Source organism: Octopus sinensis, linkage group LG24 (genome assembly GCF_006345805.1).
Source record: "Octopus sinensis linkage group LG24, ASM634580v1, whole genome shotgun sequence".
Lineage (NCBI taxonomy): Eukaryota > Metazoa > Mollusca > Cephalopoda > Octopoda > Octopodidae > Octopus > Octopus sinensis.
This window is the reverse complement of record NC_043020.1, coordinates 9,076,066-9,093,225: the sequence shown is the minus strand read 5'-3', so window position 1 is coordinate 9,093,225 and position 17,160 is coordinate 9,076,066. Positions and strand designations below refer to the sequence as shown.

Sequence of the window (17,160 nt, the reverse complement as noted above, 5' to 3'; positions counted from 1 at the left end):
CACACATCCACAAGTGCACACACACACACACACATCCACAAGTGCACACACACACATCCACAAGTGCACACATACGCACACATCCACAAGTGCACACATACGCACACATCCACAAGTGCACACATACGCACACATCCACAAGTGCACACACACACACATCCACAAGTGCACACACACACATCCACAAGTGCACACACACACACACACATCCACAAGTGCACACACACACGCACACATCCACAAGTGCACGCACACATCCACAAGTGCACACACACATCCACAAGTGCACACACACACACACACATCCACAAGTGCACACACACACACACACATCCACAAGTACACACACACACACACATCCACACACACGCAAGTGCACACAAACACACACACACATTCAGACATCCACAAATGTATGCATGCACAAACATGCATAACCATAAACACACACACACTCACATAACGACAAGTGGGCAGACACATACACGCATATCCACACACACACACACACAACCACATTCCCAAGTGAGCACACACGCATTCACATATCCACAAACACACACATCTACAAACACACACACACATCTACAAACACACACACACATCTACAAACACACACACACATCTACAAACACACACACACATCTACAAACACACACACACACACACACCACACACACATCTACAAACACACACACACATCTACAAACACACACACACACATCTACAAACACACACACACATCTACAAACACACACACACACATCTACAAACACACACACACACATCTACAAACACACACACACATCTACAAACACACACACACATCTACAAACACACACACACATCTACAAACACACACACACATCTACAAACACACACACACATCTACAAACACACACACACACACACACACACACACACGTGCATATTTACAAGTAAACAGAAGAGTACATGTATTATCTATGGCCATGTGTGTGTTTGTAGATGTGTGTGTGTTTGTGGATATGTGAATGCGTGTGTGCCCATTGTTGCATTAATGCAACTTGGTCATGAACACAGGACGATACCTGTAACAAAACACAAACCACTGACCCCCTCACTGTCTTATACACATTCACCTGTACAATAGTTTAACCATTTTGGTAGCAACCCACCTGAGACTGACCTTACACTCTACCTGTTTCATGATCAAACCAGCCAGAACTGAACTCTCCTCCCTACCCTAGCTACGTTCTGAGTTCAAATTCTGCTGGGGTCGGCTTTGCCTTTCATCCTTTTGGGGGATGGGGAGCGGGTTGATAAATTAAGTACCAGGGAAATACTGGGGGGGGAGTCGATGAAATCAACTAGACCCCCCTCCCCCAAAATGGCTGCCGTGGAAAAATTTGAAACCATTATTATTAAACTGGTATTTGGAAGAATAACATACAAAATATATCAAACATAACCTCATAGAAATATTATGTAAAGTTATTTAAATCCAAATATTTTAACCCCTTAGCATTTAAACCAGCCAAATCTGGCCCAAATATTCTATTTTAAGTTCAAACTGGCCCAAATATTCTATTTTAAGTTCAAACTGGCCCAAATATTCTATTGTAAGTTCAAACTGGCCAGATCCAGCCTCTTACACCTACCCTACAATATCGTACTAAAAATAATTACCTCATTAAAATTTCAAAGCTATGAGATAATGCATGGTTAATGCAAAACCACGTGAATGAATAAGCATAATAACCGAGTGAGTAAACAATGACAAAGGATTAAAACAGATGTTATCTTTATATCGTCGAGAGGAGTGGTGGTCGCAAGTGGTTCTCTATCAAAAGGAATAGATTACACTTAATTGTAACCACACACCACAATTGTTGAGCGTACATAAATAAGCAGAAATTTCCAACAATGTTATTGTTCACAAATGCTTGAATCATCGTTATTACCCTCATTACTGAATGGCCATGATGCAGCTGGCAAGGATGGGTTGGCCACTTCAACAGGATCTGATAACCAGACTGAGCTCCAGTCTTGCTCATTTTAGACTGGTTTCTATGCCTGGATGCCCTTTCTGACACCAACCACTTTCACACAGTGTACTGGGTGCTTTTTTTGTGGCACCAGCATTAGTGAGGTTACTGAGTAACTCGCAATACAAGGCCCCTCGGCATAGTAAGGTGATGCAGTCTTGACGGGAGGTGGCTTTGTGCTTGGTGTTGAGAGGTTAATGTATGATGGAGGAACAGTAATAGGTGTCTGGCTGTAGAGGAGATACATGATTGACAATGACAAAATCAATTCCCTTAACCCCTTGGGAGTCGTTGGGGGCATTACAGCCCTGCTGCATATCTATAGCAAGAAAGCTTGGTGTAGCCCATCGCCCTCCAGGCTAAACTCATTTCTACAGCTGTGTGGACTGGAGCAACATGAAAATAGAACAACAGATTGCCTGGTCCAGGGTTTGAAACCACAATCTTATGGCTGTGAATCCAACATCCTAACCACTAAGTCACGTGCCTCCACTAGTGGCACGCGTTTCTACAGCTGAGTGGACTGGAGCAATGTGAAGTGGAGTGTTTTGCTCAAGAATACAATGCATCACCTGGTCCAAGGATTGAAACCACAATGTTAAGATTGTGAATCCAGCACCCTAACCACTAAACCACATGCCTCCCCATGGTTACCCTAGCTGAAAAGGAAGAAAGGAGGGTGGTGGTGGTGCAGTTTTAGAACATATCCTCAGGACACTAAATAGATAGAGGGAGGATGGCCGTGTCAGGAGGTTTAGGGGAGCGGGGAAGGAGAACGAGGAAAGGAGAGCGGGGGAAAGGAGAGCGGGGGAAAAGGAGAGTGGGAAAGGAGAGTGGGGGGAAAGGAGAGCGAGGAAAGGAGAGTAGAGATGTAGATAGGCACACACTTCACTCACACCATGCAATATATACAAAATATACTAAAACAAAAACAAAAAAAAAAACAGTAAAAACAAAATATATGAAATGACAAACAAAATAAAAAAAAATTTCAGAATGTCCAACTCACCCACAATTTGGAGCGGGGCACCATCTTGCATCAGGGTTTGAAACCAGTACCCGCCGGACCATAAAGTCTTCATACTTCTGTATGAGGACTGGGTCCTTAAGTATCATTTTTATGTCATTCGGGTGGAAACGTTCTGCACACTCGGGGCAGGCGATGTTCACCCGACTTTCCATAATCTCAATCCGGAGATATTGTTTAAGGCAGTCAATACACGAGCGGTGAAAACAGGTGCTGATATTAGGGTAGAGCTCTTCAGGATATTCGGATAGACATAGCGGACATTCTCTTTCGGGGGCACTCGATTGCTGCGATTGTTGTTGCTGCTGTTGTTGCTGCTGCTGCTGTTGTTGATTTTGTTGCTGTTGTTGATTTTGTTGTTGTGGTTGATTTTGTTGTTGTGGTTGATTTTGTTGTTGTGGTTGATTTTGTTGTTGTAGTTGTTGTTGTTGATTTTGTTGTTGTTCTTCTTGTTGCTGTTGGAGTGTGTCCTGGAGTAGGTGTGTTGCTGGCTGCGTTGAGGTCTCTGATAAGTAGACATTCTGTTGGGGATACGACGACGACACGGGCAAGGAATCTGAAGATGAAGAGGACGACGAATGCCCGGTTCTGCTGTATTTGTTGTCAATGAGGTTGGTATTCGTTATGCTGCTCTCGGAGCGGCTGTCCAAATCGATGCTGGCCTGCGATTTGGAGCGCCGGTGGTGCGAGTAAAATATCCGCCTGAGAGAGAAACGAGCAGAACTCTTCCTCTTTTCTGAACTCTTTGACGAGCTCGAAGTAGTGGAGACGACTTCTTTGTCTTTCCCTTTCATCTTCACAGCTTTGCTTCTATTTCAACAGATCATGTCTGAAAAATATAAAAAGTTGGGGTTTTTTTAAAAAAATAGAAGACATCTTTCAATAAATATATGCTTGGCAAATGAAAATATGAAATTCAAGTATTTTAATAAATTTAGGCGCAGGAGTGGCTGTGTGGTAAGTAGCTTGCTAACCAACCACATGGTTCCGGGTTCAGTCCCACTGCATGGCACCTTGGGCAAGTGTCTTCTACTATAGCCCCGGGTCGACCAAAGCCTTGTGAGTGGATTTGGTAGACGGAAACTGAAAGGAGCCTATATAGGCACAGGAGTGGCTGTGTGGTAAGTAGCTTGTTTACCAACCACATGGTTCCGGGTTCAGTCTCACTGCGTGGCACCTTGGGCAAGTGTCTTCTACTATAGCCTCGGGCCAACCAAAGCCTTGTGAGTGGATTTGGTAGACGGAAACTGAAAGAAGCCCGTCGTATATATGTACATATATATATAAGTGTGTGTGTATATGTTTGTGTGTCTGTGTTTGTCCTCCTAGCATTGCTTGACAACCGATGCTGGTGTGTTTATGTCCCCGTTACTTAGCGGTTCGGCAAAAGAGACCGATAGAATAAGTACTGGGCTTACAAAAGAATAAGTCCCGGGGTCGATTTGCTCGATTAAAAGGCGGTGCTCCAGCATGGCCGCAGTCAAATGACTGAAACAAGTAAAGAGTAAAAGAGTAACCCAGTGGTAATTTACAGCACCAACAAAGAATGTGTGTATATGTGTGTGTTTTAAATATATATGTGCTGGAGAAGACATGTTGAGTTAAATGAACTTGTAGTAGTGGCTGATGCCAATGCTACCTGACTGGCACCCATGTACGAGGTAATACAGGTGCCCATACTCCAGGCCACTAACCTTGATCACTTTCACCTCCCACCCTGGTGCCACATAGACAAAGAACTTGTTGCTGGCAGCATCAACATCAGCAACAAAGATCGCGGGAGGGTGGGGGGTGAGGTCGGGGGGGGAGGGAGAAGAGGAAGCTACTAGGAAACAATTATTGGCCAAGCAATCATATGGAACCAGGTACAGTGTTGAACAGGCATGACCTGTTTACAAAACAACTGTCTGGTGCAGAACCCAACGGGGGGTGGGATGACAGATCAAACATGAAGGTTGCAGACTTCAAGCAACAATAACAACAACTGGTAGCATATATATATTCCGTGTGTGTGGGTGTGAGACTGTATGGTAAGAAGTCTGCTTGCCAAACACATGGTTCTGAGTTCAGTCCCACTGCATGGCACTTTGGACAAGTGTCATTTGCTATAGCCTTGGGCTGACCAAAACCGTTCAAGTGGATTTTGGTAGATGGAAACGGAAAGAAGCCCATGTAGACACAAACACACACACCACACACAACATATATATATATATATATATATATATATACTAGCAGTATCGCCCGGCGTTGCTCGGGTTTGTAAGGGAAATAACTATAAAGCATTTTTTAGAGAGTTATAGCAAAAAATATAGCAAAAAATGGGAAAAAAAATGATGGTAAATTTTTTTTTGATAGTTAAAAAGGTCGAGTTGCGTCCCCTAGCCATCTGTGGTTTGTGTTTCTGATTCTCGACCCCATGTCGAATTTATCGATCTTTTTCAGAAGTGGGGGAACTTTTCAAAATTTTCGCTGCGTTAGTTTTGAATTATGCATTGGGCTATGTGTGGTCAAGTTTCATCGCAGGTTGTTGAAAGCCGTTGGTCAGGGTGAGGGTACAACCAAACAGACACACAGAAACACACACAGACAAACTGCCGTTTATATAGAGATATATATATATATATATATATATATATATATGTATGGCAGTAGGTGGTACCCCAGCATGGCCACAGCCTTAGGGCTGAAACATAAAAGAGTAAAAGATATATATATGTTAGTTAGTTAGTTAGTTAGTTAATTTGGTTCAAAAGCAAATACCAAGGCCATGTAGGGGGACATGAATATGTGTGTGTATGCACATATATATATATATATATACACACACATACATACACGTGTGTCATATGAGTGTATTTGCTACATGGAAACTGAAAGAAGCCCATCATAAATGTGTGTGCATGTGTACATATTTACATGCGTCTTTGGATTTGCTTTTGTCCTCCACCAACACTTGACAACCAGTGGTGGTTTGTTTATGTCCCTGTAACTTAGTGGTTTGCCAAAAGACACCGATGGAATAAGTAAGAGGCTTAACATGAAGAATGTACTGTGGCTGATTTATTTGACTAACCCTATCAAGGTAGTGCCCCAGCATGGCTGGAGTCCAATGACTCAAACTACGAAAAAGGTACATTATATATGTAGGAGTGGCTGTGTGGTAGGTAGCTTGCATACCAATCACATGGTTCCGGGTTCAGTCCCACTGCATGGCATCTTGGGCAAGTGTCTTCTACTATAGCCTCGGGCTGACCAAAGCCTTGTGAGTGGATTTGGTAGACGGAAACTGAAAGAAGCCCGTCGTATATATATATATATATATATATATATATGTGCATGTGTGTTTGTGTTTGTCCCCCTAGTATTGCTTGACAACCGATGGTGGTGTGTTTGTGTCCCCGTCACTTAGCGGTTCGGCAAAAAGAGACCGATAGAATAAGTACTGGGCTTACAAAAGAATAAGACCCAGGGTCGAGTTGCTTGATTAAAGGTGGTGCTCCAGCATGGCCACAGTCAAATGACTGAAACAAGTAAAAGAGTGAATGATATCTATATATATATATATATATATATATATATATATATATATATATAGAGAGAGAGAGAGAGAGAGAGAGAGAGAGAGAAAGAGAATACTCTCGGAGTAGATGAAGGAGGAGTGACTTTTGTGGTTTAATGCATCAACATGAGTGAATGGAGACAGAAATTACTTATTAAACAGAACCCGCAACTGAATAGGAAAAACGCGGCTGATGTGAACGATCATATGTGGAAATGTGTATGTATGTATATATATATATATATATATATATATATATATCTTCGTGTGCGCATTTATGTATGTACATCAATATACATTCGTATGCGTGTGTGTGTGTATTTATATATAGACAAAGAGAGATGTGATGGAGAAAAAAGGTGTGTTGGATGGAGCAGAGTGAGATAGGAGGGAGAGAAAGCGGGAAGGGCCAGGTCGAGAAACAGAGGAGAGAAACAGAGGAGAGAAAAGTAGAGAGAGAGGACCGTTGCCATGACAACCATCACAAACAATCCTCTAGCCATCCACCCACACCATGACCATATGAGATACAATGCAAAAGACTGAAGAACAAAGGCAGATTGTCAGACACATGGAAGATAGCATGAAAGAAAACAACAAAAACAAAAAAAACTGTACAGAAAGAGAGAGAGAGAGAGAGAGAGGGGGGGAGCAGGAAGAGGAGAGCAGATAAACTAGACAAAGAAATATATAAGAATAGGTGGTGGTGGGGGTGGGTAGGTAGGTAGAGGTGGTGATTAATTATATTCGCATTAATTAATGTCTACTATAGTTGGGTGAACACACACACACACACACACAGCATCAAATTTGCGGTGATCACTAATTCTGTCTGTTGCTATGGTTTACTGCAACCACTTCACTGCGTTCACCACCACCACCACCCTGCCCCCCCCCCCCCACACACACACTCTGGAAATATCATCCTACTACAGTGCCTCTCAACCATTTTTTACTACTGGGCTCCTTTTAATTCCTATTTTACTCAGGTGGTCCCTCATAACCATATGATGTTCAAAAAAATCCCTTATATTCTAATAATTAAATATTATAAAAATTCATATATAACAAAGGTTGTGTGTGTGTGTGTGTGTGTGTATAATTTTACTTGTTGCAGTCATTTGACTGCAGCCAGGCTGGAGCACCGCCTGAATTGGTTTTTAGTCAAACAAATTGACCCCCAGGACTTATTCTTTGTAAGTCTAGTGCTTATTCTATCAGTCTCTTGCCGAACCACTAAGTTATGGGGACGTAAACACACCAACATTGGTTGTCAAACAATGGTAGGGGCAGGGGGGGCAGACAGACACATAATGGGCTTCTTTCAGTCTCTGTCTACCAAATCCACTCACAAAGCTTTAGTCAGCCTGACGCTGTAGCAGAAGACACTTGCCCAAGGTGCCATGCAGTGGGACTGAACCTGGAACCATGTGGTTGGGAAACAAGCTTCTTACCACACAGCCATGCCTGAAGTATAACCAATTCACTGTGCATAAATTTAAAAAGAAAATCTTACACAAACCCCCAAGGGCCATATGGACCCTGGTTGAGAACCACTACCCTATTACCTTAAAAACGAAGGAAAAATTGAAGAGCACATTAGATAATGTAGTCCTCAAAATGCAAAAACACAGGATGGCCACAGCTGGATTGCCCTTGTTCATAACTCGACTGAATCAGTTCCAGCTTAAGGTTAACTCTTGAGAATTTAAGCTGGCCATATTCTGCCAAAACATATCGGTTTTATGTTTAAACCAGCCAGATTCAGCCTCTCACGCCTAGCCTACAATGTCATTCTAAAGATAAACAATCAAACCATTGAAATCTTGAAGCTAGAAGGGTGAACAACAACAACAACAAGAGCAACAATTAAAATAACCTCTCTACATGTTTCAATCAAAGGGTGAAGGTCCTAGAAAGTTCTCCTCTGAGACACAAGTCCAAGCAAGGTTGTTTATGGAAGACCAACAGTCACTCATGCATACCAGCTTCCCCTCTCCATGCCACCGATGTTATCCAAGGGAAAGGCAAAGGGGCCGAAACAGCTTGGCACCCGTGACATCGCAACTCATTTCTACAGATGAGTGAACTGTAGCAATGTAAAATAAAGTGTCTTGCTCAAGAACACAACACACTGCCCGGTCTAAGAATCGAACTCACCACCTCGTGATTGTGAACCCAATGCTCTAACCACTGAACCATGCAACTTCAATTAGCAGGAATTTAATTACAGCAATTATTTCTAGAGGTAGAACAATTGCAGGTCGGAGTGGGTATGTGTTGATCTGAGCTGCTGGAGTTCAGATGATGTGAGTCTGTGTTTAACCCATTTCTATGCAAACCCAAAGTTTGAAGACTTTGCTATTTCATAAAAGGTCATGTGATATTTCAAGTGGAAGGCAGCAAGTGGCAGAACTGTTAGAGGATCAGGCAAAATGCTTAGCTTCACATTCTGAGTTCCAATTCCACCAAGGTCGACTTTACCTTTCATCTTTTGGGGTTGAGAAAATATGTACCAGTTGAGCACTGCGGTCAATGTAATTTCTCTCTTGAAATTGCTGGCCTTGTGCCTAAATTTAAAATGAATATGATATTTTGATTATTCTTTTACTCATTTCAATGGTTTGACTGTGGCCATGCTGGAGCACCACCTTAAAAAGTTTTTAGGAGGAAAAATCGACCCCAGGACTTACTCTTTGTAAGCCTAGTACTTATTCTATCGGTTTTTTTTGCTAAACCACTAAGTTATTGGGACATAAACACACCAACATTGGTTGCCAAGCAATGGTGGTGGGGAAATGAACACACACACACATGTATGATAGACTTCTTTGAGTTTCTGTCGAGCAAATCCACTCAGAAGGCTTTGGTCAGCCCGAGGCTATAGTAGAAGACACTTGCCCAAAGTGCCATGCAGTGGGATTGAACTTGGAACCATTTGGTTGGGAAGCAAGCTTCTTACTCCACAACCACCTATTGCGCCTATTGGTAAGCATTTTACTAAAGACTCTGGTACTTTAAAAATAGCAACATGTTTTTACAGGAAGACAAGAAAGAAAGTCATAAAATGTATAAAGGATCAAAGGATAAAAAAAAACACAAAAATCTCACCAAAGAAACAAAGGAAAAGAAAAAAAGGGGCGTGGCTTAAGAGGAAGATGAAAGGGAGAGAGTTACAGACCAAAGGGGCGTGTTCAGCCATGTCTCATTGACATGATTGCAAAGGCATTGCCATGGTGAATGGTGAGTGACAGTCCCTGCAACAGCCACTCCACCTTGCGTGGCTCATTCCTTGATGGGCTACAGCTATCCTGATTTTTGCAAAGGGTAATCAGCAGTGTGGGGTCCAAGAACACCTGAGGTCTTGCTGGCAACTGGTGCGAGTTGATAGCGACTGGTCAGGCTCCTTGAAAATTATCGCAATGAAATCTCATAATTCTTGACATCATCATCATCATCATGCATCCACTTGTCCATGTTTGCAAAGGTCAGGCAGAATTTGTCAAGGCAGATTTTAAGGTCTACTCAGCCAGGAAGGACTGACTTGTGGTTAAACAAAAACTGGGACCAACATGGACATCTTTACATGGTTATTTGATCTGCTAGAAATAACAGCTAAATGTCATTGAAACTATTTTGCAAAGGGAATGACACATTGGATACACAATGAGAGGAGGACACATTGGATAGTGTAGACCTAGATGGACTGTGACTAATGAGCACATTGGATAATGTAGTCCCAGATACACTGACTGATGGGCACATTTGATAATGTAGTCCCAGATACACTGACTGATGGGCACATTGGATAATGTAGTCCTAGATACATTATGACTGAGGGACACATTGGATATATTGGGACATAAGGATACATTGGATAATGTAGTCCTAGATACATTATGACAGAATGGTCAAAAATAAGCCTAAGCTTTTGATCTTCTGTCTGCTCATCCAAGGCTGACCTGAGCCTATCTAACATCAACAATTCATCCGTGACTTCATGGCAAAAATAGATATCAAAAAAGCCACACAGACAGAATGAGAGAGAGAGAGAGAGAAGGGGGCCCACAAACGAGCTAAGCTGTGGTGGTGCTTAAGAAACAAAGAAAAATAACAAAACAAGAAAAAAAAATCAATAAGTCTGTACAGTCAGAACTATGTAAGACTATATATAGATAGATGATGTTTTAATGTTATCAATTGCAGGAAAGTTAGTAGGTATTGATGTGAAGGAGGAGGAGGAGAAGGAGGAGAAGGGAGAGGAACAGAGAACCAGGTGACATGTGATGGTGTGCACATGTAACAGCTTGCATTTAAGGACAACTCTGTGTGTGTGTGTTGTGTGTGTGTATACAATTATGTTGGGATAAAAGTATGGAGAAAAAGAGAGCAAAAACTGAAAGTAAAAAAATAGGTATTTTTTGATATTATAATTGCTACTATTATTATTATTATTCAGGTCACTGCCAGGAATCGAACTCGGAATCTTGGGGTTAGAAGCCCGCGCTCTTAACCACTACACCATATGCCCGTGGGCAAAAAAAAAAAAGCATAGGTACATGAAGGTGTGAGGGCAATGATGCATGTGCAGAAGGGGCATGTGAGTGAAAGGGAGAGAAATGCACGAGAGAGAGAGAGAGAGAGAGAGGTGCATACAAGCAAGGAAAGGTATGTGTGTAAGACAGGGCAAGCATGCACAAGAGCGGAGGTAATGCACACATAGACAGTCATGATGGCATGGCTACATGGTAAGAAGCTTGCTTCCTAACCACATGGTTCTGGGTTCAGTTCCAAAGCATGTCAGTTGAGCAAGTCTCTACTATAGTCTCAGGCCAACCAAGCCCCTGCGAGTGGATTTGGTAGAGAGAAATTGAAAGAAGCCCAGTGTGTACTTCAATTTTTTCAAGACAATATGGTAGAGTGTGATTTGAGAGAGATTTGGTCTCCGTTTTCATCAAGTCAAGCAACTAGGTAGAGTCTCCCTTGTTAGCTTAACGAGGATATGTGTATGTGTATGTATCATGTATGTGTATGTATCAGAGCATGAGTATGTGTGCAGGAGCTATACGTCTCAGTAAGTATACGTATGCATGTGCACAGATGTATACTCTCTTACTTGTTTCAGTCATTTGACTGTGGCCATGCTGGAGCACCGCCTTTAGGTTTTTTTTTTTGTTACAATAAGCAAGTGCAGGTTTAAAAACCAGGCAAATGTCAGCCATTTCACCAGCTCACTGCATCGTACCAAGGCCAGGCAAATGACAGAACTTCCATGTGGCGTTTGACATGTTTATATTAACAGATGGAATCAGTTATAAGAAACAGCAGAAATCCTGCAATTGGTAGATGAGGAGGAAAGGAGACGGGGGTTGATACAACAAACAATTCTTATGAACAGATGGTGATGATGGTGGTGATAATGGTGGTGATGATGATGGCAATGGTGGAGATAACGATAGCAGAGATAACGATGCCGATGCCGGCAGCAATGGCATGAACGATAGAGGCAGCGACAATGATGGCGGCAATGGTGGTGGTGGTGGTGGCAATAAGATGATGCTAAAGATGGTGTATGGCAATGACGACAGGAAGAATGAGGTAAAACGAAGTCAGACAATTGAAAAACATGGAAAATAAATTTAAAAAAAACAAATAAACATTACATAAAATGCTATTAAACAAACAAACAAACAAACAAAAAGGGGAAAAAAAAAAGAAAACCATTTTTGCTGCCATTTGCTGCCACTAAGAATTATGTATCTGTCATGGTGCCAGAATTGAAGAAATTGCTCCAGAAATTTTGGATTCATAGACAATAACAATGCTATTCCGTTAAATATAAGACTAATGCTATTGAGCAGACTTCTGATTAAATGCATTCCAGCTGTAACCATCTAGTCTGTGCAGCAGTGCACTTAAAAATCACATTATCAAATGTGTCTCGTCTTCCCTTCAGTACGACTGAGGTGTGATTTGATAGATTTGGCAGCTATTTCTAGCGCCCCTAATTCTCACATAAAACCTTTTTATTTGTCAGGATGACGGTGCTATGATTGTTCAAGAACTTTACATTCATGGCACAGGGGTGGCTGTGTGCAGGCATGGACACGGTTGTGTGGAAAAATTTCACGTGTAGGCACCCTATACTAATGTTGACCAAAGCCTTGTGAGTGGATCTGGTAGACGGAAACTGAAAGAAGCCTATTGTATTTATGTATGCACATAATCGCAGGCATGGCTGTGTGGTAAGAAGCTTGCTTCCCAACCACATGGTTCAGGGTTCAGTACCACAGCATGGCACCTCACACGGCTTTAGGCTCAACACAGAGGCCTACATCAAATGCCTGGAGGAGATAGTGCTGCCCTGGGTCAAGAGGATGGCTGCTGGAAGACCCTATGTCTGGCAACAGGGCTCTGCAGTATGCCACACAAGCAGTGGAACCCAGTCATGGCTGTAAGACAATTTCTGCAATCACCTCACCCTTAACATCTGGCCACTTAATTCCCCAGACTGCAACTCCCTTGATTTATTATGTGTGGGGTGCAGTTGAGTGAGAGACCAACAAAATTCCTTGTCACACCAAAGATGAACAAGGAGACCATCCAGAAGAGTTGCAGGATATTCCAAAGTTGGTTGAAGCCAATGGCGATTTTATTGAATAAATTTACTCTTTAATATTCCAAAATATTTTTATGTAATTTTGGTAAATATATCTTAAAATGAGATGTCAATGTTATTTTCATTTTTGTGTAATTTAGACAATTTATTCACCACACCCTATATATATATATATATATATATTCACCGTGACCACTGTGACCGACCAGGCTATCAGATGTTGTTACACATCGCTGGTCACAATGCGCTTCGCATTGTTTTAGCCTTCAAATGACGCCACCCCGCTGGCTAAGCGAGCAGGCCATATATATATATATTATATATATATATATATATATATAATTAATCAATATAGGGTGGCAAAAAAAATTTTGTAGAATTTTTTTGCCACCAGCGGCCTAGTGGGAAAAATTAAATAGTCATAGACCATTTTTAAGTTCAAAATCACAATCAAGGAACGGCCATAATAGGCCATTCACCCACTAGAAATAACAGCCAAAAGCTTCAACCGCAAAATAACATCAATTCCGTAAACCGGTGCATCGTATAAGAAATTACAGGGTAAATGTTTTTTTAATTTTCTCCTGGTTTACGGAATTGATGTTATTTTGCGGTTGAAGCTTTTGGCTGTTATTTAGTGGGTGAATGGCCTATTATGGCCGTTCCTTGATTGTGATGTTGAACTTAAAAATGGTCTATGACTATTTAATTTTTTCCCACTAGGCCGCTGGTGGCAAAAAAATTCTACAAAATTATTTTTTTTTTGCCACCCTATATTGATTAATTATGAATTTCTGGTTAATTCCGTAATGGAATCGGCGGCTTATATTTATTTGCTGCCGATAAATTTGGCGCGAGTGCGATGATTTGAAAATTTTAGGTCAGATATTGCCGAGGCAGGGACGGGAATGCCTCATGAAAAATATCTGTTCCGACTTGGCTATTTCTTACTGATGAATCTAAGGGCCTATGGTAGATTGGCTTGATTTAATTTATCAGGTAGTTTACCATTAAACAGTAGATGAAACGGTGCATCGTATAAGAAATTACAGGGTAAATGTTTTTTTAATTTTCTCCTGGTTTACGGAATTGATGTTATTTTGCGGTTGAAGCTTTTGGCTGTTATTTCTAGTGGGTGAATGGCCTATTATGGCCGTTCCTTGATTGTGATATATATATATATATATATATATATACACATAAACACACACATACATACATATCACATGATCATGTGACCAACCAGGATATCAGATGTTACACATCACTGGCCACAATGTGCTTGCACTGTTTTAGCCTTCAAATGACGCCACCCCGCTGGCTAAGAGAGCAGGCCATATATATATATATATAATATATATATATATATATAATTAATCAATATAGGGTGGCAAAAAAAATTTTGTAGAATTTTTTTGCCACCAGCGGCCTGTGGGAAAAATTAAATAGTCATAGACCATTTTTAAGTTCAACATCACAATCAAGGAACGGCCATAATAGGCCATTACCCACTAGAAATAACAGCAAAAGCTTCAACCGCAAAATAACATCAATTCCGTAACCGGTGCATGTATAAGAAATTACAGGGTAAATGTTTTTTTAATTTTCTCCTGGTTTACGGAATTGATGTTATTTTGCGGTTGAAGCTTTTGGCTGTTATTTCTAGTTGGTGAATGGCCTATATGGCCGTTCCTTGATTGTGATGTTGAACTTAAAAATGGTCTATGACTATTTAATTTTTTCCCACTAGGCCGCTGGTGGCAAAAAAATTCTACAAAATTATTTTTTTTTTGCCACCCTAATTGATTAATTATGAATTTTTGGTTAATTCCGTAATGGATATCGGCGGCTTATATTTATTTGCTGCCGATAAATTTGGCGCGAGTGCGATGATTTGAAAATTTTAGGTCAGAATTGCCGAGGCAGGGACGGGAATGCCTCATGAAAAATATCTGTTCCGACTTGGCTATTTTACTGATGAATCTAAGGGCCTATGGTAGATTGGCTTGATTTAATTTAATCAGGGTTGTTACCATTAAAGTAGATGAAACGGTGCATCGTATAGAAATTACAGGGTAAATGTTTTTTAATTTTCTCTGGTTTACGGAATTGAGTTATTTTGCGTTTGAGCTTTGGCTGTTATTTCTAGTGGGTGAATGGCCTATTATGGCCTTCCTTGATGTGATATATATATATATTATATATATATATATACACATAAACACACAAATACATACATATCACATGATCATGTGACCAACCAGGATATCAGATGTTACACATCACTGGCCACAATGTGCTTTTGCACTGTTTTAGCCTTCAAATGACGCCACCCTGCTGGGTAGGTGAGCAGGCCAACATTCTTCCCCCGATTGAAATGGGGACGGGAGCAATGTGAAATGAAGTGAAAAGAACACAATGTGCCGCCCAGTCAGGGAATCAAACCCACGATCTAGCGATCACGAGTGCAACAGCCTAACCACTGTGTGTGTGGTTGTGTGTGTGTGTTTGCATGTGTCTTATCACTACTTGACAAACAGTGTTGGTGTGTTTAAATCCTCTCAACTTAGCAGTTCAGTAAAAGAGACTGACAGAATAAGTACCAGGCTTTAAAAAAAATTCAAGTATGGAGTCAACTTGTTTGGCGATGAAAAGAAAGAAAAATGAGAAAAAAAACCCTTCAAAGTGGTGCCCCAGTATGGCCACAGTCCAATGAATGGAACAAGTAAAAATAAAAACAAATGTTAGATCCTTTGAAACTTACACAAAGGGAAAGGTTACTTGAAAAGGTAAGGGACTGAGCCATCGTCCATTTAAAACTGGTGGCACTTCAATTCAGTGCCCCTTAGGGTTTACCACAGTAACCCCATCTCCACATAGTTTACCACAAACCTTAATTCATATTCAACCACACAAACACATCTGCCAAGACAGGATAATGTTAAAACACCAAGACAAACAGCCACTACATGGTCTTTCAACTTGCTAGAGGTAGCAGTCAAATCTTCCTGAAACCACACACTACCCCTACTAAATATGGAAAGGACACACCAAATCATGTAGCCAGCCATACATGGCAATAAATAGATAGGAAGAGCCACAACTGGATTGCCTTTAATTAATTATAACCATGCTCAATCAGGACTGATTGACTCGGAGTTGAACAACAACAAAATCAACAATCACAACTCCATAGAGAACAGCTGGGGAGCCATTTGATCTGCTAAAAACAGCCAAATCTCTCACAATTGTCATGCTGACAGGGCTGTGCCTTCAAGGTTTACCTGGAGCTACCCAACAAACAACAACATGCAGGTTATTAAGGTAAGAGAGAATAGTTTTGAACTTACAATGTTATCTAGTGTGACAGCGTGACAAAGCTACTTAGAGCCATGTTCAACATGGATGATCACCATTGCGAAAAATATATAACTGGAAGAAAAAGAAATTGAATGTCAGTTTATATACACACCTCCCTATCTCTCTACACACAAACAAACAATATATATATATATATATATATGTATATATCATTTTACATCCGCTTTCTATACTGACATGAACTGGACAGACTACATATATTCACACACACAAACATAGAATCATCAAAGATCTGGTTTCAATAAGTCAAAAGATTACATCATGCACCAACGGCTGGTTTTATTTGTTATTTCAGTTTTGTTATTTTTTTAACCCTTTAGTGCTTAAACCGGCCATATCTGACCCAGATATTCTACATGTTTTATATTCAAACTGGCCATATCCAGCCTCTTACACCTAACCTACATTGACATTCTAAAATTAGACAATCACATCATTGAAACCTCAAAGATATAACATAATGCATGATTAATTCAAAACAATTTGAGTGAAAAAGTATTACATTTAACAGAGTAATCTGAACACTAAAGGGTTAATAAGAAAA

General features: G+C 40.9%; 1 protein-coding gene across 8 annotated transcripts in view; it reads right to left on the bottom strand.

Moving 5' to 3' along the window:
• Positions 1-17,160, bottom strand: part of LOC115224006 (E3 ubiquitin-protein ligase RNF19A) — a 142,061-nt gene that overhangs the window by 48,867 nt on the left and 76,034 nt on the right. For 5 of the 8 annotated variants that reach the window (XM_036512823.1, XM_036512815.1, XM_036512817.1 and 2 more), the window contains 2 exons: positions 16,586-16,667; positions 3,037-3,883 (listed from right to left, as the gene is read on the bottom strand). In XM_036512823.1, the coding sequence (XP_036368716.1) occupies positions 3,037-3,848 (812 nt within the window). In that variant the 5' untranslated portion in view covers positions 3,849-3,883; positions 16,586-16,667. The remainder of the gene's footprint in view (positions 1-3,036; positions 3,884-16,585; positions 16,668-17,160) is intronic. The other 3 variants (XM_036512822.1, XM_036512821.1, XM_036512820.1) reach the window with 3 other exon arrangements.